This window comes from Rhinoderma darwinii, chromosome 1 (assembly GCF_050947455.1).
Source record: "Rhinoderma darwinii isolate aRhiDar2 chromosome 1, aRhiDar2.hap1, whole genome shotgun sequence".
NCBI lineage: Eukaryota > Metazoa > Chordata > Amphibia > Anura > Rhinodermatidae > Rhinoderma > Rhinoderma darwinii.
This window is the reverse complement of record NC_134687.1, coordinates 259,770,519-259,795,417: the sequence shown is the minus strand read 5'-3', so window position 1 is coordinate 259,795,417 and position 24,899 is coordinate 259,770,519. Positions and strand designations below refer to the sequence as shown.

Sequence of the window (24,899 nt, the reverse complement as noted above, 5' to 3'; positions counted from 1 at the left end):
CTATAACACACCAAGTGTTAACAGAGAAACACAACTCAATATTTATCGCCCAGATTCTGCCGTTTTTAGAAATATACCACATGTGGCCTTAGTGTGCTAGTGGACTATAACACACGGCATCAGAATAAAGAAGCACCTACTGGATTTTTGGGCCTCCTTTTTATTATATTTTAGGCACCATGTCTGTTTTCCACCACAAGACCTCTTCAAGCCGAAGGAAATACCACCCAAAAAAAAAACATTTTGGAAACTACACCTCTCAAAGAATTCATCTAGGAGTGTAGTCACCATTTTGACCCCACAGGTATTTTGGTGAATTTATTAGAATTTACAATGAAAATGAAAATCTACATATTTTTCAATAAACGTAGAAGGTTGTTTTTTTCATTTCCGTAAGGGCTAAAGGAGAAAAAGCACCCCAACATTTGTAAAGCAATTTTCCTGAGTACGGCAATACCCTATATGTGGTCATAAACTGCTGTTTGGACACATGGTAGAGCTCAGAATGGAAGGAGCGTCATTTGGCTTTTGGAGTTGGAAAGATTTGCAGAGGCCATTTTGCATTTGCAAAGCCCCTGAGGGGCCAAAACAGTGGAAATCCCCCAAAAGTTACCCCATTTGGTAAAATACACCGCTCAAAGAATTTTATCTATGGGTATAGTGCGCTTTTTCACCCCACAGTTTTTTTTGCAGAAATTATTGGAATTAGGCTGTGAAAATTAAAATTAAATTATTTTTTTTCAATAAAATGTAGGCTTTGCTCCAGCACCCCAACATTTGTAATGCAATTTTAAAAATGGACAACACCACCTTGATCGGGCTTGGATATAATGAAAAAAATGTACTCACAAATGTTGGTCTCTTCAATCGGACAGATTTCAGTCCTTTTATTTTCTTTTTGCTCTTTTTTTTCTCTTTGTACAAAAGTTGGGAACGCTGAGTTCCCCTTCTCATGTCTCCTCGCCGTGTCATTTCGGGAGACAACGCCCCCTTACTCATGTGTGCAGATGCGGTGGATTGAGCAGCTTAAATAGTTGAATGGTAATGCATACGGAATCGATCATTTCCATTTGGCTTTTTGTTTATCTATTCCTCTGAAGGACCAGATGAACGGAAACCCCAAACGCTGATGGGAACAGGCCCTTTATATAAAAATAATGGTTTTTGTGACAAACAATAAAAATAATTAAATACACATTTTTGCTCACAGGAGCACTTTAAAACTACAGGTTTTGTTTTACTACCTTGGGTTCCAATGCCTCCAACCTAGTAATCCAAACCACCTTTTTTTGTAATAAAAATCACCCATTCTCATCCTCACCACATTTTTTCTTTCAGTTCTAATATTTGCCACCTCCGATCACATATATGATAATTCATATAAAAAAAATGCCTAGCTACGTTTTTTTTTCATGAAACTTAGGTCCCGTTTACTTCCCTTTGCACCATTTCCTTCTGTTTGTTTGTTTTAATATTTTTTAATAATGGATTTATGCTCATTGAAAAGTAGTTTAAACTGGCGTGCTGTTTGTCCCACATACGCTTTAACACATGGGCAATTTAACATTTTTTAGCTTCACAGGTGAAATAGTCCCTGACCCCATTCTTTTATCCTTTTGTAGGGTGAATTGTTCTCACCTTTAATAGCGTTACAATGCTGACCATTTAGGCACAAAAAGATTCCCACCATTAGGGATGTCCCGATACCAGAATTTGGACATCGATACCGATACTTGGTTTAGTATTGCGATTTCGATATCAATTCGATATTTTGCCAACAGTAATAAAAAAAAAAAGTTCTTCCATTTTCTGATGTGAGGCGCGTGGTGTGATGATGAATTTAACCTCCACATGCCTCACATTAAGGGTATGTGCACATGACCTCTTTTCAGACGTAATGGAGGCGTTTTACGCCTCGAATTACGCCTGAGAAAACGCCCCTAATACGCCTACAAACATCTGCCCATTGCTTTCAATGGGAATTACGATGTTCTGTTCCCACGAGCCTTTATTTTACGCTATGCTGTCAAAAACGGAGCGTAAAAAGACGCTCCGTAAAAAGTAGCATGTCACTTCTTGAGGCGTTTTTTGGAGCTGATTTTCCATTGAACACTATGAAAAACGCCTCAAAAAACGTCTGAAAAGAAGCCTCAAAAGAAGCTCCAAATTTCATTCTCCGCTTCAAAAACGCCTGAAAATCAGTCTGTTTTCTCTGAAATCAGCGCCGTATTTTTCAGACGTTTTTTGTTAAGCGTGTGAACATACCCTAACAGTAATTCACCCCATCATGTTTCTCCGTTATAATGGGTTAATATGTAAGGTACATGATGGGGTTAATTACTATTAATGTGAGGCACATGGAGGTTAAATTCATCACACCTCGTGCCTCACAATAAGTGATAGAAAGCAGTTCTTATTTTATTTTTTACAGTGTACACATCATAAATGACGCAAAAAAATTGTTGTGCAGGTTATTACGGCCGCGCCAATACTGAATGTGTTATTTTATGTATTGAGACCTCTTTTAATGTTTATTGTAAAAAAGGTGTATGTGTATTTTTTTTTTTAGTTGACATTACTTTGTTTTTACTTTATTTTTTAAACTTTAATGTACTGGCATATTTCTATATTACAGTACATTAGCCTGTGTACTGATAGTACACAGGCAGTTGTCAGGACATACCTAAGTATGCCCTAACAACAGGAAATATGGTAGGACAGCCCTGGGGTCCTTCAATGGACCCTGGGCTGTCTGCCCATATATGGTATGTCCCCTCAATCGCGTCACAGGAATTCACTGTGACGATCCAAGGGGCATTCCCCTTCTCATGTTCTCCTGAATGCTGCAGTCCCGTTGTGATCGCAGCATTCACGGGAATAACGGCGGAGATGAGAGGTTTCTCTGATCTCCACCGTTATAGAGCGGGGCTGCGGCTGTGTAATACAGTCATTGCCCCGCTCCTGACAGGAAGTGCGCGCGCGGTCAGCATGAGGGGATGCGGCCGGCGCTGCACTAATGAGCGGCGGCGCAGGCACTGAGGATAGAACATGGGGGTATTTTATAGTGCGTCCGCCAGGTTCTGTTTTCAGTGCTGCCGCTCATTAGTGCAGCGCCGGCCGCATCACATCATCCTGACCCCGCGCACTTGTTATCAGGACTCAGGAGCGGAGCAGTGGCTGAATTACACAGCCGCAGCCCCGCTCTCATACATTCATGTGTTACAATACTGAACTATGCGACCGCACAGCTAAGTATCTAAATACATGAAATGACGGTATCGAACCGTTTAGGGATGCAGAGTATCGAAACAGTATCGAAGTTTCGATGCATCGTGCATCCCTACCCACCATACGATGTGTAGGTAAAAAAAAAAAAATTTTTTTTGTTCTAATGTCACTTCTAACTATGGCATCGTTCAAAGATTTCCCCTTTCAGTGCGCAAATATTGTTTGCTACCGAAAAAAGGACCCAAATGGGTTCATGTTTAAGGAGGTCCCAATATTGGCGTACCTCTTTTTCACCACATTAGCAAGTTTGTCATAAGTTGAAGTACACACCAATCTATTCTTCTTATTTTCATTCTTATTTCACTTCTTGGTGTGCTCCCAATTCCGTATCCTATCTTTTGTAACGGATAACCTCTATTAACAAATGTATTACTTCATTTGCCTATATTCATTCTTTTTGCCATAAATCCTCCTAGCACGAATAAATTGACTTTTTGACAGGCCATTAAATACTTATGGTGCCTGGCAACTCGTATAATGCAATAGGTTATTGCGATCCGTGGGTATTTAGTAAACAGAGTAGTTTCAAAACCATTTTCTTTCATTGTCTCTTCTACATCCAAAAACTGAATCACCTTTGGGTACTCCCAAAAAAAAACTGCATAGATTGGTGTATAGTTCAACTTATGACAAACATGCTAATGTGGTGGGAGAAAAAAAATATTGGGACCTCCTTAACCCCTTGGAGACAATCAATTTTGGCCCTGGGGGACACAGCTTTTTTTTTTTTCAAATCTGACATTTCTCAATTTGTGATAAGTAAAACTATTTTTAAGTTATTATCTAGGCGATTCTGATATGGTTTTCTCATGACACATTGTACTTTGCCAGTTGTAAAATTTGGTCAATGCATTCAGTTTTTATTTGTTTAAAAACACCAAAATTTCGAGAAAATTTGGAAAAATTTGTTTGTAAGACAGATGGTACTACCACACAAAATAGTAACTAGTTAGCATTTCCCATATATCTACTTTTATTTTGGCATTTTTTGAACGTCCTTTTATTTTTCTAGGACGTTACTGGTTTGTAACTTTAGAAGCAATTTCTGAAATTTTCAAGAAAAAATTTCCAAAGCCTATTTTTTGGGGACCAGTTCAATTTTGAAGTGGCTTTGAGGGGCCTATATATTAGAAACCCCCATAAATTTACACCATTTTAAAAACTGCACCCCTCAAAGTATTCAAAATTGCATTTAGAATGTTTCTTAACCCTTTTGGCATTACACAGGATTTAAAGCAAAGTATGGTGAAATTTTTTTATAGTGATCATTTTGACCCCACACGTTTATTGCTAAATTAATTTGAATTGGTCCGTGAAAAAGAATATTTTTTTTTTTTTTTTTATTTTTTTTACGAAAACATAGAATTTTTTTTTCATTTTTACAAAGAATTAAAGGAGAAAAAGCATCCCAACAATTGTAAACCAAATTCTCCTGAGTACAGCAATACCCCATATGTGGTAATAAACTGCTGTTTGGGTACATGGCAAGGCTCAGAACGGAAGGAGCGCCATTTGGCTTTTGGAGCTAAAATTTGGCTGGAATGGTTTTCAGAGCCCATGTCGCATTTGCAAAGCCGCTGAGGTACCAGTACAGTGGAAACACCCGAGAGGTGACCCCATTTTGGAAACTACGCCCCTCAATTAATTTATCTCTTTCCTGGACATATGGCAGGGCTCAGGAGTAAAAGAGCAGAACTCGCATTTGTGGCCTATTTTAGTGATTTTCACAGAAGTGGTCCACAATTGCAGGGCTCTCAGGTCAAATAGTAAAACAAACCCTCAAGAAGTGACCCTCGTTTTGGAAACTACATCCTTCAAGGCATTTATCAAGGGGTGAAGTGAGCATTTTGATCCCACATGTGGTGTTTTCTTTATTAGTAATAAATACAAAGGGAAGGACCTCAATACTTGGTGGGCGTGAAACCGTTAAATTAAAAAAAGGTTGCCTGCCGGCAGAAGAGCCCTGTTTTCCAACTATTATGTAAAAAATAAAAAAGTCTTTATTATATTTGCAACAAGGACAGACTACATAAAATGTAAAAGTTAACGTCCATTTCTGACAGCAGTCAGCGTAGTGCCAGACGTAGGAGTTCTGTCTAGGAAGAGTTAAGTACCACAACTACAGAGCGCTACATTCAGTTAGTCAATAGTTAGATTCTAGAGCGTCAATAGGACAATTATTAAAATGAAGGTAGAAGCCCCCCCGACATGTTTCGCTACGATGTAGCGTCTTCAGGGGTATCGGGGCCAAAGACAGCGAGCGGCGGAGTCGGCCTAATTAAATATTCACTGCAAATAGCTACACGTGTCTACAATCAATCAGTAGCCTATCAGTAGAGGAATAGAGGACCGAGCCTCCTCCTCCGTTGATAGACGGATGGTGCCACAAATCACTGGCTTAGCAGATGGCACCAATGAGTAACGCTTAGGCGCACACGCGCAATAAGGTACTTGAGGGTAATATAAATAATCGCTATGAACAGCACTGTGACGTTGCTGTGATGAAAAGAGTTACCAGTGAGTCTGTAGATCGGCGCACAAGGGTGAACCAGGGTGATAGAAAAAAGATCGATTGTGATCGATTTTTTTTTTTATTAGAACTCAAGCGGATGGTGCAAAGTAAAAATGGCAATGCAATTTCCCTATGATATGCTATTTTAGTGTGCAATATGTTATGCCCAGTTTGTGCAACTGTAAACTAATACTCAAACTGTTAAGCAAGTTCTCCCGAGTATGGTGATGACCTATGTGGATGTAAGCTGATGTTTGGGCAGACAGTAGGGCTCAGAAGGGAGGGAGTGCCATTTGCTTTAGAGGGGAGGATTTTGCTTGGTAGTAATTTTTTTGTTTAGGTTTTTACAAGTTTTTCATTTTCTGATGTGAGGACATATGTTAGTTGTGCGGAGTACATCAGGGCATAATAAGGGGGCATAATAATGCAGTGAATGATAATTCATAGATGTGTGGCCAGTGTCGCACTGATAAATGGTGCCCAATCTTAACCATCTCTTGGAACAAGCGCTGCAATTCTGTCGCCATGTTTTGAGAGCCAGAACTTTTTTTTTTTTAGTCGACGGAGCTGTTTTTGTGGGACAATGTCTTTTTCATTGGTACCACCTTGGGCTGCATGTAACTTTTTGATCATTTTTATTCCATATTTTGGAAAGCAAGGTGACCAAAAACCGTAATTCTGTTTTTTATATTAAATGTAAATATATATATATATTTTTTTTTACAGTGTTAACCGTGCGCTATAAATTACATATTAAACTTCTACCGGTCTATACAATTAAGGCGATACGAAGTTTATATAGTTTTTTTACGTTTTACAGCATCTGCACAATATAATCACTTTTTTTTTTTTTGTCATTACTTTTTTGTGATGCCGTGTTCTAAAAGCCATAACTTTTTTTATTTTTGCGTAGATAAAGTTGTGTAAGGCCTTGTTTTTGTTTTTTTTGCGGTACAGGCAGTACTATTTATTTGTACCATTTTGGGGTACATGCGACATTTGATCACGATTAAATTTTTTGTGAGGGGAGATGACCAAAAAACAGCGAATCTGGTATTTTTTTCTTTTTCAGTGTTCACAGTGCGGTAAAAATAACACGATAGTTTGGGTCGTTCCGGACGCGGCGAAACCAAATCTATACTTTTTTTTTTTGGTTTTTTCATTTTTTTCCTACAATAAAAGGTTTAACCCGTTAGTGACCGGCCCATCGTGTTTTTACGTCGGTCACTAACGGGCCTTATTCCGATACCATAGAGTTTTTACGTCGCGGCATCGGAATAAGTAAACATAGCATGGAGCTGTCAAATCTCCCTGCTCTCAGCTGCCAGAGGCAGCTGAGGGCTGGGAGCGTCCCTGCTCTGCCGGGTGAGATCGATATTAGTATCCATCTCACCCATTTAACCCCTCAGATGCGGTGCTCAATAGCGAGCACCGCATCTGAGTGGTTTTGGAGAGAGGGAGGGAGCTCCCTCTCATCCCACCGACACCCGGCGATAAGATCGGCGAGTGTCTGTGTCTCCCATGGCAGCCGGGGGCCTAATAAAGGCCCCCAGGTCTGCATGTAATGAATACCTGCTAGGCTATGCCGGAGGCATGACATAGCAGATGCCTGTCCGTTTTAAACGGACAGGCACAATACACTGCAATACAGAAGTATTGCAGTGTATTATAATAGCGATCGCAGAATCGCACATTAAAGTCCCCTAGTGGGACTAGTAAAAAAGTTTAAAAAAAAGTTTAATAAAGTTAATTAAAAAGAATGAAAAACCCACTTTTTCCCCTTACAAACTGCTTTACTATTAAAAAAAACAAAATAAAGTAAAAAAGTTACACATATTTGCTATCGCCGCGTCCGTAACGACCCCGACTATAAAGCTATTACATTGCTTAACCCGCACGGTGAACCCCCGTAAAAAACGACAGAAAATTTGCTGTTTTCTGTGAATCCTGACTTTAAAAAAATTTGATTAAAACGTGATCAAAAAGTCGCATCTACTCCAAAATGGTACCAATAAAAACTACAAGTCGTCCCGCAAAAAAAAAGCCCTCATACAACCGCATCGGCGAAAAAATAAAAACGTTACGGCTCTTCAAATATGGAGACACAAAAACAAATAATTTTGAAAAAAAAGCGTTTTTACTGTGTAAAAGTAGTAAAACATACAAAAACTATACAAATTTGGTATCGTTGCAATCGTAACAACCCGCTGAATAAAGTTATTGTGTTATTTATACCACACGGTAAACGGCGTAGATTTAGGACGCAAAAAAGAGTGGCGAAATGTCAGATTTTTTTTCTATTTCCCCCCCCCCCCCCCAAAAAAAGTTAATAAAAGTTAATCAATAAATAATATGTACTTCAAAATGGTGCTATTAAAAAATACAACTTGTCCAGCAAAAAACAAGACCTTATACAACTATGTAGGCGCAAAAATAAAAAAGTTATAGCTCTTGGAATGCGACGATCGAAAAACGTAAAAAATAGCTTGGACATTAAGGTCTAAAATAGGCTAGTCATTAAGGGGTTAATTTATTTATTTTTTATTTTTTTTCAGCTTGAAACTTTTTTTTTTAAATTTAAAATGCCCATGTGGTAAAGCGTATGTGTTACAAACGGCATGCCAGGTTAAACTACATTTGAATGTGCATAAATCCAATATTACATAAATATAAAGAACTAAAACAGAAGGAAATAGAGCAAAGGAAAGGGACGGAAATAAAAATGTTCTATGAAAATGTTTTTTGGGACTAAATGTAGTGTGAGTATATTCATTACATATTTTCCACATTTTTTATTTGATATTTACGTATTTGTCATTTTTTTTCAACTATTTAAGCAACTCAATCCAAAATAAAATAAAACCGGACTGAAATCTGTCCAATTGAAGTGACTTACATTTGTGAGTACGTTTTTTTTCATTATTTCTAAGCCCGATGAAGGTGGTGTTGTTGTGTATATATTCTGCTACAAATTTGATTGCTGAACTTTGTATATGATAGAAGCGCAGTCAGGTTGCATGTGCACGTGTAGAAGCTATCCACAGGTTCTTCCAGAAATCTCTTTGAAATACCCCATATGTGTTTATAAACTTTTGTTTGGACACACGGCAGGGCTCAGAAAGGAAGGAGCTCCATTTGAAGCTCAAATTTAGCTGGAATGGTTTGTGGAAGCCTTGTAGTGTTTTCAGAGCCCCTGAGGGACCAAAACAGTGGAAACCCCCCAAAAGTGACCCCATTTGAGAAACTACACCCCTCAAGGAAGTCATCTAGGGGTATACTGAGCCTTTTTATTCCACAGGTTTTTTTTTGGCAGAAATTATTGGAATTAGGCCATGAAATCTACATGTTTTTTCCAATATAATTTAGGTTTAGCCAATTTTCTTCCATTTCCACCAGAACTAAAGGAGAAAATGCACCTCAACATTCATAAAGCAACTTCTGTTTTAGCCCTTTGCAGGGCTCAGAACGGAAGGAGCGCCATTTGACTTTTGGAGCAAGAATTTTACTTTATTCGTTTGAGAGCACAATGACCCTTTTGAAATAATGGGTAAAATGAATGATTGGCTAAAAATTGCTTAGCATATATATTTGTCTGTGCCCCTTTTGAATTTACAAAATCCTTAGAGAAAGAGGCCTTAAAGTCAATTTCTTGGAGGCCTGCATTCTCAAACCGAATTCCTGAGCTGCCTATGAAATCCGGAATGTGAGGCTCATAATACTCAGGGGGCGGGTTCCACATGGTTTTGCTTATCTGGGGGGTTGCCTTAACTGTTGTCCTTGTGTGCCGTTGCGGTGGTTCCTCTTCCCTGGATGGGAATGATGATGAGGAGGAACACAAAAGGAATGGGGCATATTCCTATTCTCCCTCGCTGGCCGTTCCTGTGTCAGAGGCCAGCAGGCCTCATGCCTCCCCTGCTGAATAGACCCTTTGGGATGACTGGGACATATTTATTAGGGGTTTGTGTAATGCTTTTACACTTGTAATACTATATAATTTTTTACACGGGGTTGTGTGTTGTGCTTTTACAAAATGCAGAAAAAAACGAGAAAAAGATTTTATAAAAATAAATTTACTTGAACAAACGTCCAATGTAAAACTAAAAAATTCCTGATTACATGACACTAACAAATTAACCCTAACGCTACATATTATGGGGAAAAAAAATTGTATGAAAAAACTGACTACACTACATTCGAACTACAACTGTTAAGCTAAGCTATAAATAAAATAATAGCGAATGAACTTCAGTAAAAAAAAAATTTAACGTCTGTCACTAACTGGGCACAGGGCGCACGCAGGAAGATAGTGCATTAAAAAAAGGCCAAAAAATGAGTACAGATGCCGATCAGTGGTGGCTTACACTCATCAGTGCTCAACAGCCGCTGAGGAAGATGTTGCAGTAAAAATAGGCCAGGGACAGGGAAATTTAGGGACAGATGATCACTCGCACATCAGACAGCAGGATGCAAATGAGGACGATTGCCAGCACAGAAGGCCTCAATAATAGTCAGTATGGTACAAATTAGTTATGCACTACCTTTGTTTACCGTCCCTAACATAAATGAGGTGGGCAGAGCTGTTGCAGGGTGTTTAAAACGCCTGCCTTATTTGCGATTGGTCGGTCTACGCACACCGACCTATTGAAGCGATCATTGGGGTGGCACCACACAGCCCCATGTATACATGTCATTGATTGATGCTGTCCTGTCCCTGTGGCACAATGATTAGTATAAGCCACAAAAAGCTGCGATTGACCGGTGGGGTGGCGTGATGACTTCTGGGACCGACAAGTAATGATGGCCTGCTGTCAGGGACAGCAGCTATCTTTACTTTGTCGCTGTGTAATTTAACAAAGTAACCGCTACCCTCTTTGTCGTAAGCACAGTATACGACTTTTTGCAGGAAACACTTGCTTTTCATGACATTTACTTACACCAAATGTCGGTAAGGGGTAAAACTGTGCTGCAGATTTTCAATTCAGAATTTGCACTGAAAATTCACAACAAATATGCCACGTGCGAACATTGCCTTTAACCCCTTCCTGCGATTGGGCGTGACTGTACGTCCAAATTCCAAGTGCTTTCCCGCATTCGGGTGTACAGTCACGCCCTGGAGATAAAGCGAGCACAGGAGCTGTGCGCGCTTTATCTTCAGCAGCTGTCAGCTGTTATATACAGCTGACATGCCGCTGCAATGGCTGTTACCGCCGATCGCAGCCATTTAACCCCTTCAATGCGGCTGTCAATGACGTCCGCCGCATTGAAGTGGTTTACAGAGGGAGGGAGCTCCCTCTGTACCTCCCGCGCCCCCCCTGCTATGGCAACCAGGAAGCCGTTGCCCAGGTACAGAAGCCTATTAGGTCCTGCCCGAGGCAGGACCTAATACGCTAACTGTCAGTTGAAGAATGACAGTTACAATACACTGCACTACATAAGTAGTGCAGTGTATTGTACCGGGGATCAAAAGATCAGATCTTCATGTCCCCAGGTCACTGTAAAAGAAAAAGTAAAAAATGTGAAAGAAAAATAAATTAAATAATAAATAAATGATAAAAACAAAACTTGCCCTGTTTCCCTGATCAACTCCTTTGTTATTAGAAAAAAAATTAAAACATGAAAAAAAAACTATACATAATAGGTATCGCCGCGTTCGGGACAGCCTGATCTATAAAAATATCACATTATTTTTACCGCACGGTGAACGCCGTAAAAATTTTTAATAAAAAAAAACAATGACCGTATTTTATTTTTTGGTCATCTTGTCTCAAAAAAAATGTAATAAGTCATCAAAAAGTTGCAAGTAACGCAAAATGGTACCAATAGAAACTACAGTTCGTCACGCATAAAACAAGCCGACCCGCAGCGATATCAACTAAAAAATAAAAGTTATGGCTCTCAGAAAATGGCAACACATGACTGGGCTGTAAATCTACAGGGTTTTACACTTTTTCAGAAAGACAGGACAAATAGGAAAGGTGGTGGTGTATGTCTGTATGTGAGAAATTATATGAAGGCGAGTGTGAAAGAGACCATAGTGGGTGAATACTGTGAGGAGGTTGAAACCTTGTGGGTGGAACTAGAAAGGGAGGTAAACACTGAAAAAATTACTTTTGGTGTAATCTATAGACCCCCCAATATAACTGAGGAGATGGAAGTTCAGCTATATAAACAGATGGAGCGGGCTGCACAGGCGGGTACTGTAGTGATAATGGGAGATTTTAATTTCCGGGATATTAATTGGTGTCATGGTTCAGCTTCAACTGCAAAGGGGAGACATTTCCTCAACCTGTTGCAGGAAAATTTTATGGGCCAGTTTGTGGAAGACCCGACTAGAGGTGAAGCTCTGTTGGATCTGGTCATTTCTAATAATGCAGATCTTGTTGGGAATGTCAATGTTCGTGAAAACCTCGGTAACAGTGATCATAATATAGTTACATTTTACCTATACTGTAAAAAACAAACGCAGGCTGGGAGGGCAAAAACATTTAATTTTAAGAAAGCCAATTTCCCCAGGATGAGGGCTGCAATTCAGGATATAGACAGGGAAGAACTAATGTCAAATAATGGGACAAATGATAAATGGGAGATTTTCAAATCTACTTTGAGTTATTATAGTGCAAAATGTATTCCTATAGGTAACAAGTATAAACGACTCAAATTAAACCCCACATGGCTTACACCTTCTGTAAAAGGGGCAATACACGACAAAAAAAGGGCATTTAAAAAATACAAATCTGAGGGTACATCTGCAGCCTTTGTAAAATATAAAGATCTTAATAAAATCTGTAAAAAGGTAATAAAATCAGCAAAAATACAAAATGAAAGGCAGGTGACCAAGGATAGTAAAACAAATCCCAAAAAATTCTTCAAGTATATAAATGCTAAAAAGCCAAGGTCTGAACATGTAGGACCCCTAGATAATGGTAATGGGGAGTTGATCACAGGGGATCAAGAGAAGGCAGAGTTACTAAATGGGTTCTTTAGCTCTGTATATACAACAGAAGAAAGAGCAGCTGATGTAGCCGGTGCCAGTGCTGTTAATATATCAGTTGATATACTGAATTGGATGAATGTAGATATGGTCCAAGCTAAATTAAATAAAATAAATGTGCACAAGGCCCCGGGACCAGATGGGTTACACCCTAGAATTCTTAAAGAGCTTAGTTCAGTTATTTCTGTCCCCCTTTTCATAATATTCAGAGAATCTCTAGTGACTGGTATAGTGCCAAGGGACTGGCGCAGCGCAAATGTGGTGCCGATTTTCAAAATGGGCTCTAGGTCTTCCGCGGGTAATTATAGACCAGTGAGCTTAACATCCATCGTGGGGAAAATGTTTGAAGGGCTATTGAGGGACTATATACAGGATTATGTGACAATAAATAGCATTATAAGTGACAGCCAGCACGGTTTTACTAAGGACAGAAGTTGTCAAACTAACCTAATCTGTTTTTATGAAGAGGTGAGCAGAAGTCTAGACAGAGGGGCCGCTGTGGATTTAGTGTTTTTGGACTTTGCAAAGGCATTTGACACTGTCCCCATAGACGCCTAATGGGTAAATTAGGGACTATAGGTTTAGAAAATATAGTTTGTAATTGGATTGAGAATTGGCTCAAGGACCGTATCCAGAGAGTTGTGGGCAATGATTCCTACTCTGAATGGTCCCCTGTAATAAGTGGTGTACCCCAGGGTTCAGTGCTGGGACCACTATTATTCAACTTATTTATTAATGATATAGAAGATGGGATTAATAGCACTATTTCTATTTTTGCAGATGACACCAAGCTATGTAATATAGTTCAGTCTATGGAAGATGTTCATGAATTGCAGGCAGATTTAAACAGACTAAGTGTTTGGGCGTCCACTTGGCAGATGAAGTTTAATGTAGATAAATGTAAAGTTATGCATCTGGGTACGAACAACCTACATGCATCATATGTGCTAGGGGGAGCTACACTGGCGGATTCACTTGTTGAGAAGGATCTGGGTGTACTTGTAAATCATAAACTCAATAACAGCATGCAGTGTCAATCAGCTGCTTCAAAGGCCAGCAGGATATTGTCGTGTATGAAAAGAGGCATGGACTCACGGGACAAGGATGTAATATTACCACTTTACAAAGCATTAGTGAGGCCTCATCTAGAATATGCAGTTCAGTTCTGGGCTCCAGTTCATAGAAAGGATGCCCTGGAGTTGGAAAAAATACAAAGAAGAGCAACGAAGCTAATTAGGGGCATGGAGAATTTAAGTTATGAGGAAAGATTGAAAGAATTAAACCTATTTAGCCTTGAAAAAAGACGACTAAGGGGGGACATGATTAACTTATATAAATATATTAATGGCACATACAAAAAATATGGTGAAATCCTGTTCCTTGTAAAACCCCCTCAAAAAACAAGGGGGCACTCCCTCCGTCTGGAGAAAAAAAGGTTCAAGCTGCAGAGGCGACAAGCCTTCTTTACCGTGAGAACTGTGAATCTATGGAATAGCCTACCGCAGGAGCTGGTCACAGCAGGGACAGTAGATGGCTTTAAAAAAGGGTTAGATAATTTCCTAGAACAAATTTTTCCTTCCCTTTTCCCGTCCCTTGGTTGAACTTGATGGACATGTGTCTTTTTTCAGCCGTTGTAACTGTAACACTAAAACATGATTTTTTTTTAGAAAAGAGTATTTTTGTTGTGGGAACGTAGTGAAACGTAAAAAAACTATAGAAATTTGGTGTCGCTGTAATCGTATCGCCCCGCAGAATAAAGTTAACATGTTGTTTATACTGCACGTGAACACTGTAAAAAACAAAACAAAAAAAGCTGTGCTATAATGGTTTCCTCATCTCCCAAAAAATGGAATAAATAGTGATAAAAAAAATCAGCTCGTTCCACAAAAAACAGGCCCTCACACAGCTCCGTCAACGGAAAAATAACACGTTCTGACTCTCAAAACGCAATGATGCAAAATGACGGCCCAGACTAATTTTTTAGGTCCAGTAGAATTTCATTAAATATCCACATCATCATTTGCTGGACCCCGTAGACGCAGCAGAGATGAGGAAACTTTAGGGCCTTGTGCTGCTTATAGGGCTAGTGAAGAAGTCAAAGATTAGGCAATACTGAAGCGCAGATATTTTGTATAATACCCAATAATCCCGGCCTGTGCATAAAGGATTGGTTCAAAGCGTACCACACACATCCATGGATTATTCATTCTCCCCATTATTACATCATCCTATTATGACCTGATGCACTCTGCCCAGCTTACATATACCCTGATGTACTCCACACATATTACATATATCCTGATGTACTCTTCACAACTTACATATAGCCTGATGTACCCGCACATATTACATATATCCTGATGTATTCCGCGCATATTACATATACCCTGATGTACTCTGCACAGCTACATATATCCTGATGTACTCCGCACATATTACATATACCCTGATGTACTCCGCACATATTACATATACCCTGATGTACTCCGCCCAGCTTACATATACCCTGATGTACTCTGCCCAGTTTACATGTACCCTGATGCACTCCGCCAAGCTTACATATGCCCTGATGTACTCCGCCCAGATTACATATACCCTGATGTACTCCGCCCAGTTTACATATACCCTGATGTACTCCGCCCAGCTTACATATGCCCGCACATTATAAGATAAAATACCACTAAAACACCAAGCAAAATCTGTGCTTCAAAAGCCAAATGGTGGTCCAACTCTGCCTGGCAGTGTGCCCAAACGGCAATTTATGTCCACATATGGGGTATTACTGTATTCTGGAGAACCTGCTTAACAATTTATGGGATGTGTGTCTACGGTGGTACAAGCTGGGCACAACACATTGGACACTGAAATGGCATATCTGTGGAAAACAGCAATTTTCAATCTGCAACATCTATTGTTTACTCATTTTTGCAAAACACTTGTGCGGTCAAAATGCTCACTACACCCCTAGATAAATTCTTTGAGGGATCTAGTTTCCAAAACGGGGTCATTTATCGGGGGTTCCACTGTACTGGTACTATAGCTCAATGCAACATGGTGTCAAAAAACAAATCTTATAAAATCTCCACTCCAAATACTAAATGGCGCTCCTTCCCTTTAGAGCCTTGCTGTGTGTCCAAATAGCAGTTTATGACCACGTGTGGGGTATTTCCCTACTCTGAAGAAGTTGCTTTACAAATGTTACGGTGCTTTTTGTCCTTTATTTGTTGAGAAAATGAAAAATTTTTAACTAATGCTGCGTCTTATTGGAAAATAATGTCATTTTTCATTTCCACTGCCCATTTCTAATAAAATGAGACACCTGTGGGGTCAAAATGCTCACTACACCCCTAGTTGAATTCCTTTAGGGGTGTAGTTTCCCAAATGGAGTCACTTTTGGGGGGTTTCCACTGTACTGGTACCTTTGGAGCTTTACAAATACGACATGGTGCAGAGAAATCAAACCAGCAAAATCTGTACTCTAAAAGCTAAATGGCGTGCCTTCCCTTCTGAGTCCTGCCGCTTCCCCAAACAGCCGTTTATGACCACATTTTGCATATTTCCATACTCTAGAGAAGTTGCTTTACAAATGTTGGGGTGCTTTTCCTCATTTATTTGTTGAAAAAATGAAAAATTTTGAGTTAAAGCTACATCTTATTGGAAAATAATGTCATTTTTCATTTTCACTGCCCAATTCTAATGAAATCTATGAAACACCTGTGGGGTCAAAATGCTCACTACACCCCTAGATGAATTCCTCAAGCGGTGTAGTTTCCAAAATGGGGTCTTTTTTGGGGTGTTTCCTTTATTTTTGCACCACAAGACCTCTTCTAACCTGACATGGTGCCTGAAATATAATTTAAGAAAAGGAAGGCCCAAAAATCCTCTAGGTGCTCCTTTGCTTTTGAGGCTTTTGTTTCAGGCCCGTAGCACACTAGGGCCACATATGGGATATTTCTAAAAACTTCAGAATCAGGGCAATAAATATTCAGTTGTGTTTCTCTGGTAAAAAACCTTCAGTATTACAGGAAAAATTGATTAAAATGTAATTTCTGCAAAAAAAAATGAAATTTGCAAATTTCCCTTCCACTTTGCTTTAATTCCTGTGAAACGCATAAAGGGTTAAGAAACTTTCTAAATACTGCATACTTTAAGGGGTGCAGTTTTTAAAATGGGGTGATTTGTGGCGGTTCCTAATATATAAGGCCCTCAAAGCCACTTCAGAACTGAACTGGTCCCTAAAAAAAATAGGCTTTTGAAATGTTCTTGAAAATTTGAGAAATTGCTGCTAAACTTATAAGCCTTGTAACATCCTAGAAAAATAAAAGGATGTTCAAAAAATTATTCCAATCTAAAGTAGACATATGGGAAATGTTAGCTAGTCACTATTTTGTGTGGTATAACTATCTGTCTTACAAGCAGATACATTTGAATTTAGAAAATGCTAATTTTTTGCACATTTTCTCTATTTTGGTGTTTTTCACACAAAAATATTGATTATATCGACCAAATTTTTTCACTAACTTAAAGTACAATGTGTCACGAGAAAACAATCTCAGAATCGCTTGGATAGGTAAAAGCATTCCGGAGTTATTACCACATATAGTAACACACGTCAGATTTAAAAAATTAGGCTGTGTCATTTGGTCCAAAAGTGGCTGGGTCCTGAAGGGGTTAAGGGTACCTGCACACAGGGAAAAAAATTCAGCCGAAAATCCAGCCTACGGATTTCACTGCAATCACACGGTGCTTCCGCAGCAAAATGTGCATGTTAGACATGCAGATAGTTTCGCCTCATATTGAAAGGCGTGAAATCTGTGGTGAAAATCTGCAACATAAATAGACATGCGATGGATTGAAAATTCTGCACCTTAGGTCAATTTCCAAGTGGAAATAAATCTCATCTACTTGGTTGGTACTGTATTCCGTTGAAGATACAGATGGGAGATTTGCAGCTACTCCGTTTTGTGTGCAGATACCCTTAAAAGGGTTTTCCCACCACCCATCCAGAGGACGCTCGATTCATTCTCTATGGGACTGACCGATACCCTTACACATGAGATGGATGTCAGCCACACCTGCCAATTTCAGCGGGATCGGCCAACTAACAAATGTGTATGGGGTGTCCTTACTGGCAGATGTCGGGGCTAAAGAAGGATCGGGTAAGTTGGATTTCACCCTGCCCGATCCTTTGTTTTCTCCGGCGATTTTTCTTGTTATAATGAGGAGTTTTATTACTTTGGTGTCAGTGTGTGGATTATGAAATGGTTTACCTATACTGAAAAGTGTGTGACAGGCCTGGAAATCATCTGTGCTAGGTAGTAATCTATATAGGTCATATGATAAGTTTCTCGTCTCCCCTCTTTGACTGCTCTGATGTCTCCTTATCAACTTTTGTTACGTGAAGCAACAAGTCAGGAGATATAAAGGGGTTATCTGGGGACCAAAAATTGCATTAGTATTTTTGTGTGAAAAGAAGTCACTTACTAATGTACTTTAATTTAAAATTCGGTTCCAAACTCGTGTAGTTCAAACCCGGTGAATTGTTCCCAGAAGTCCTGTAGCTTTTCTAATATTGATGACGTGCTGACACGGCCCCACGTGACTGAGAGCATTCTTCCTGTGCTGTTCATGTCTGCGTGTTATCAAGCGCATGACTGCAAGGGGCTGTCACATTGCCTATTGCTGGAGTTCCCGAGCAGAGCACCCGCTAACGCTTTGCTCGGGACCTCAGCACTGCTCCCGACGTCACTGTCAATATTTGGTCAGTGATTTTAGGGGTTTCCTATCGCTGGAGTTCCCAATCGGAGCAACAGCTGATGCTCTGCCCGGGGACTCCAGCACTGCTGCCAACGTCACTGTCGATGTCCATATATATACAATTTAGTACCGAATTTTTAATTAAAGTACATTAATAAGTAACTTCTTTTCACATAATAAGGCAATGCAATTTTTGTCCCCGGACGACCCCTTTAAAAGTTATACGGACTCCGGCAGGAAATGCAATCTAAAGGGTTAAGGCCTCATGCACACAACCGTAGTGGCGTGCAGGGCCGTGATTTGCGGCTCGGACGGCCGCGGAGTCACCCGCGGTCCACCCGCGGTCCACCCGCAAATCGCGAGCCGTGCACATGGCCGCGTGCATTCATTTCTATCAGCCTGGAACGCAAAACACGGCCGTAATAAGACATGTCCTATCTTTTTGCGGTCCAGGCTCGTGGGCAATGCACGGACTGTGGAAACCACGGTCATGTGCTTGGACCCATAGAAATGAATGGGACCACAATTCACCTGCAGATTTGCGGGTGAATTGCGGCCGCAAAAACACGTTCATGTGCATGGGGCCTAAATCTTTTGACTTGTTGCTACAATTAACAAAAGTTAATGATAAGGAGACCTCAGAGCAGCAAGAGGATGGGCTGTGAGCCCCCACATATCAGGACAGCAAAGTATTCCGGTCTCAACAGTCATAAAATTAACTTGAAAAGGAGTAAGTAGTGTAAGAAACTATACAACTTACACACAGCTGCAGTCCATTTTCTTTTCTTGCGCTCTCTGGTCAAAGTGCAGGCTGAGGCTCTGATTAGTGAAGCATAGAGCAGAGAGAAGCCTGCTGACTGCTGCTCCACCAATCTGCGCTTGCGCTACAGAGGAGGGGAGCATTGCACATCTCCTTCCCTCTCTATCGGTCTATGCCCTCTATGCTTAAACTGTATGCTTTACTAAAATGCAAGCAATAAAATTATGAGCTTTTTTTGTGAGAGTGACATATGCCAGTGTATTAGACAAAACAATATATTCATGATACATACTTCATGCATAGACTCGAATCTTTCTAAATGTGAAGTGTTCTATGCATAAACATTGCTTGTGATTTTTCTTTTTAGCTTATACATCCTACTGTAGTGGATACAGCGGTTGTCTTCCCTCACCGCCTTGGTCTGCCATACAAGCGTGCACTTCGTTCGTTGATGGCTGAATATCTTCAGCGCATTATCCAAGACAGTGGTAAGCATCCATAATCTAGAAGGAAAATGATTAGATTAGTTAATCACTAAGAAGTGTGACTTCCTCTATAAGGGTGTTCATATTCACTGCTGTAGTGTGAAGAACCCTGCATCGCTGAAATTCATGGCAAAACCGGGTGGAACACTTGGGCTGTCCTACGTACATGTAGCATAAGAGCAGACATTTTTTGCAGTTTATTGTTCTGGAGCTCTCCGGGCCAGAGGGAGGGCTTAACAGGAGCATAAAAGAAGGAAGACCTGGTGGCCTTCATTAGGCCCCTAGGGTGCCATGACAACCCTCAGCACCATGCGATCGGCTGTCGGAGGGGGCCGTGCAGCCCCCTGCGATCGGCTGTCGGAGTGGTCGTGCAGCCCCCTCCGACAGCCTCTTTCTAACGGCTTAGATGCTGCGGTCGCTATTAAGCACTGTATCTAGTTAAACAGCCAGGATCCGAGTTCTCTCTGTTCTTGGCCGTTAGTGCGAGGTGTCCGCTGTAATACACAGCTGACACCCCACAGCATATAGAGTGGGCTCAGCCCGTGAGCCCACTCCATACTTCAACCCCCGCACAAGGACGTACAGTGTCGTCCTGGTGCATCAAGGGGTTAATGTAGTATATTCTTTCCATTCTAATTTCTTTCTTAGTATACTACACTGATGATACTTGGGGGACTAAACCGTATCTATTTCAAAGCAATAATTTTTCTAGGAAAGAAAAGTTTCGATATTTTGTTGCAATATACGGATGTGTCCACCCTTAGTTTTTCTTGTATTGCTTTAAGTTATACAATTTGTCATAATACGAATTCAATAAAATCTCACTCCAAGTAAAAAAAAAAAAAAAAAGTATACTTTCTTTTTTTATTTTTACATGGGAGTCGATGGTGATATCTGTTCGCTTTAATATCCCCCTATATACAATCAATGGGATCTTTAGGAATTTGAATATTATGAATTTCCTCTACACACTTCATGATCTCACTCCAGAGGTTTTAGAGATGTATAAACAGCATTTTAGTAAAATCCACCCCTGTTTCATTACATTTAGGACACTTATTTTCTCTTATCAAATGTTGTACATCCTGTTCATCAAGAAAATCTGGAATAAACCTCATAGCTGGGCTTGGCCATAGTTCATGAATAGCCCTATTTATATTAGACTGTCTTAAATCTGATATATACCCAACCTTTTTCAAAATGTTTCACTGCAGGAAAAACAACTACATATTTTATAATCAGGTGTGAAAATCCTAAACGTCAGAACGTTTTGTTAATGTTTTATCAGAGTTACTGCCATGTTTAAGCTTACAAAAGTGAAGCAAACTTTCCTCACCTATAGGGTATTCTTGCTTTAAATTAGCTAATGTCCTGAGACAACCATCTTGAAAACCTTGACTAATTCTAAATAGACTTTTTCTTACCCCAAAAATCTAAAAATATATATATATAGTTGTATAAAAAGTATCGCCCCCCCCCCCCCAAAGCAGCGTATGTAAAGCCATCAACATGATAACTCAACTTGGTTCTTATCGAATCCAAATGCATTCATTTTAAAAAGAGGCCTAGCTAGGTTCTCCTGCACCCGGGGCAACGATTCAGTTTGGTCCCGTCCCCCCAACTTGTTTCCCGACATCTCCTTCCCATCACAATGTTTGCTTTCTCTACCTACCAATCAATAAGATCGTTAGACAAAACAGTCTCGCAGGACATAAATATAAGGGTGGGAAATAGAAGTAACAACCACCCACTTTTCCCTTCCCTTGGTTGAACTTGATGGACATGTGTCTTTTTTCAGCCGTACTAACTATGTAACTATGTAACTATGTAACTTTATTGGAGATAAAGACTCCAAAATGTAAGTATATAAACAGGAGAAACAAAGAGTCCATAAATATCAAAGAAAGTTGAAAAATAGAAATTCTTTATTACAAATCAAAAAACACATAAGAATCTAAAACAAGTCTTTTTAAACTGGATCGCAATATAATACTATATGTCACAAATATGGGTGGACAAAAATAGAATATGTACAGAGACACATCAATCATTAATCCTGAATTTAGCAAGGTATGCCCAGATAGAGAATGTGTGTCAGGTAGGACAGGCAGTAAAGTTAGAGTCTACACTGAATAAGCATAAACAGTGTAAATAAAATGTAAATGCCCCAACATAGCCGTAGTGTAGTAGTGTGACCCAGTAGATGAGGGGCGCTACCTCATCTACTGGGTCACACTACTACACTACGGAAATATGGGTAAGTTGAACATGGAGGCTATGTTGGCGCATTTACATTTTATTTACACTGTTTATGCTTATTCAGTGTAGACTCTAACTTTATTAATGGTAACAACTGTCGCACTGTCACTGTCCTAATGGGACTTTTACCCCTGCAGATATAACAGGTCATGGGCAGCACAGTGACCTTCACCTCACACCTCCACATAAAACTCCTCAGATTGTAATTTGCAGCACCGTGGCATATTTACACACATTATAATTATAAAACTCAGACATTATAAATAATAGGGCCTCAACTAATAATCATAATGTTATCACCCTCAGGTTTCGGGTCCCATCAGTTCATTGCCAGTCCTGTACACCATCGTCTTCTTCTTCTCCTGTCTTCTGCTCTTCACTGACTGTCACCCTCAGGGTAACCCACACAATTGTGGAGTCAGACTACGTTGGTGTCCAGTGGGGGAGTTATTATTACCCCCTCCTAGCCACTTACTTATCAAAACACTTGATCCTGCTGACGGATTCACTCAGGTCTTTGGTCTTTACTTTGATCTTTGCTGATGTCATCAGGACTTGGTTTGGTCCTTCTCATCTGTCCGACACCGTCTCCTTTAGTTTACATCATCAGGCTGTACATAGCACCTCATGTTGTGAGCCTGGGGTGAGATCCCACGTAGGCGGATTAGTGGAGTTGTATTGTGACTATCAAACCCTCCGCATCTGTACTCTTCCTCTGGCAAGTTACTTGTCTGGGCGGCCGCTTAGAATTGTGACACTGCCGTCAGTTCATGATAAACACGTTTTAGTGGCTCAGGCTGCGCCTGCCGCATCTCAGTGATGGAGTTCATCGTGTTAAAAGTCTTTTAGTTCATATTTACTGGCACTTGCTGGGGACCCCCAACTCTTGTCAATTGTTAAAATAAATACTAATCTGGTGATAACATCATCCGCATACATTATAAACGTTGTTCTAAGTACATACAATAATGTCAGGCCCTTAAATGACATCAAACACCTTCATATAAGGAAAAACTTCTCTGTTACAATGGACAGGGCACCTAGAAGATGTGTCATTTATTGGGTACATTTCATTTGCACTTAGTGATACCCTTTCAGCAGGATTTGTACCTTGATCTCATCTGATTGCCTAGAACATCTCCACCTCACAGAAACATACACAGATTCCACATTTTTATCTGACAAGTGTCTTAAACCTATTTTTCTTACTCTAATCTGGTTCGTTCTAGCTGGGAAGGCCTCTCAAGGTCAGTTCTCTTCGTGGGAGGCGGGTATGATAAGGTTGGCACCGGTCTGCCAGGACTGTTCTGTAGGCAAATCAAACAGCTCTAACAGAATTTAGCAGCATCAGCTGTAAAACCTGGGGCATACCAATTAGATCTTACCAAATCGATCCTTGCAGTCTTGGGGCATATGTGAGGTCATACACCATCAATTCAAGTGCCATCAAGAGTGCCTTGGGTGTTACCGGTTCACCTTCCCTTATCCGTCCACATTCTGTTAGAATCTGGTTCTCACGCCTTCCTCTCCCAGTTGGACTCTTCCTGTGGAGAACAAGCTTTTTCATTGTATAAACATTAATTGATCTTAATCAAATAATTAATTTGAAGAAAAACATAAACAAATTGCATCTTTACATCGAATGTTCACATTGGTCCGTAACTAAAACTTACAAACTGATTCTTCTTCTTTATATACATATCTATACATACACATATACACTGCACAGAATTCTCTGCTCTAAAATTTCCCTTTCACAACAAAAATAAAAATAAACAAATAAAAATGTTTTCGAATGGGAATATTCCACTTCTGTACCTTTTATCTGACGCATGACTCTAATAGTCCAATGCTAAGGCTGGTCCAGAACTTTACATAAAACTTAACCTCAGTATTTAATATTCCCACAACACTTCTTAAATACAGTTATTAAACAAACTAACTTTGGGACAACGTCTAGAGAACTGCTAACATCTTATCATTGTACAAACAACAGGTCAATACTTGGGATAACACTGTTCCCCCGTCACTTACACACAACATCTGCAATGGGGAAGATATCGGCCGGGCTTCAGGCCCCCCCTGAGAACAGGTCTACACACACGAGCACATTGTCATACACTTCTACCTCGTGTTGTTGTATGTTCTGCAGTCGCTGGGACTGTTAATCTGGCCGGGCTGCACTTTTCACAGGTACCTTTGCTGTTTTACCTATGTCACGCTGTGCGCACATCATGCCGGCTGCTACAAACCTAGTGGTGGCATTATTGTATCCAGGGACAAGCCAATTTACTGATACCTGGCTGCACATACCCTTGTTGTCAGGTCTGTCTTCTCTCGCTCTCTCAATTGGCTTACCCGATGATCCAATAAAGTTCCTACTACCAATGGGCCCATAATTGTGGGCGATGCCAAAAGCGTACCTAGAGTCAGTGTAAATGTCGGCCATCTTACCTTTTGCCAGGTTACAAGCCTCAGCGAGCAGCTCCGCTCCTTGAGATGAACAAGAAGGTGAGAGTGGTTTCTGGATGATTTACCTGGTGCCTCGTATCCTGTCTTGTACATGCTGTATAATAAAATCTCTTTATTACAAATTTACATTAGAAACCCATGTCACATATAGATAGAACATCTCAAAGGGGTGGCGTCTTCATCCTCTAAAATAAAACCAAATGTTATACACTTCTCCACACATCTGATAATCCAGAACACTTTGAGAATCTCACTTTTATCAGATTCTGCAAATACTTGATTAATACAAAAACAAAATAAAAAAATTCCTAAAAACTTTACATCAAATTAACAATGTCCAGACAATTTTTGTTTTTTTCCTTCTCCCCCATCTAA

At 40.0% G+C, this 24,899-nt stretch overlaps 1 protein-coding gene across 1 annotated transcript in view; it reads left to right on the top strand.

Moving 5' to 3' along the window:
- Window positions 1-24,899, top strand: part of REXO1 (RNA exonuclease 1 homolog) — a 296,453-nt gene that overhangs the window by 260,446 nt on the left and 11,108 nt on the right. The window contains exon 15 of the mRNA XM_075863701.1: window positions 19,676-19,796. Within this exon, the coding sequence (XP_075719816.1) occupies window positions 19,676-19,796 (121 nt within the window). The remainder of the gene's footprint in view (window positions 1-19,675; window positions 19,797-24,899) is intronic.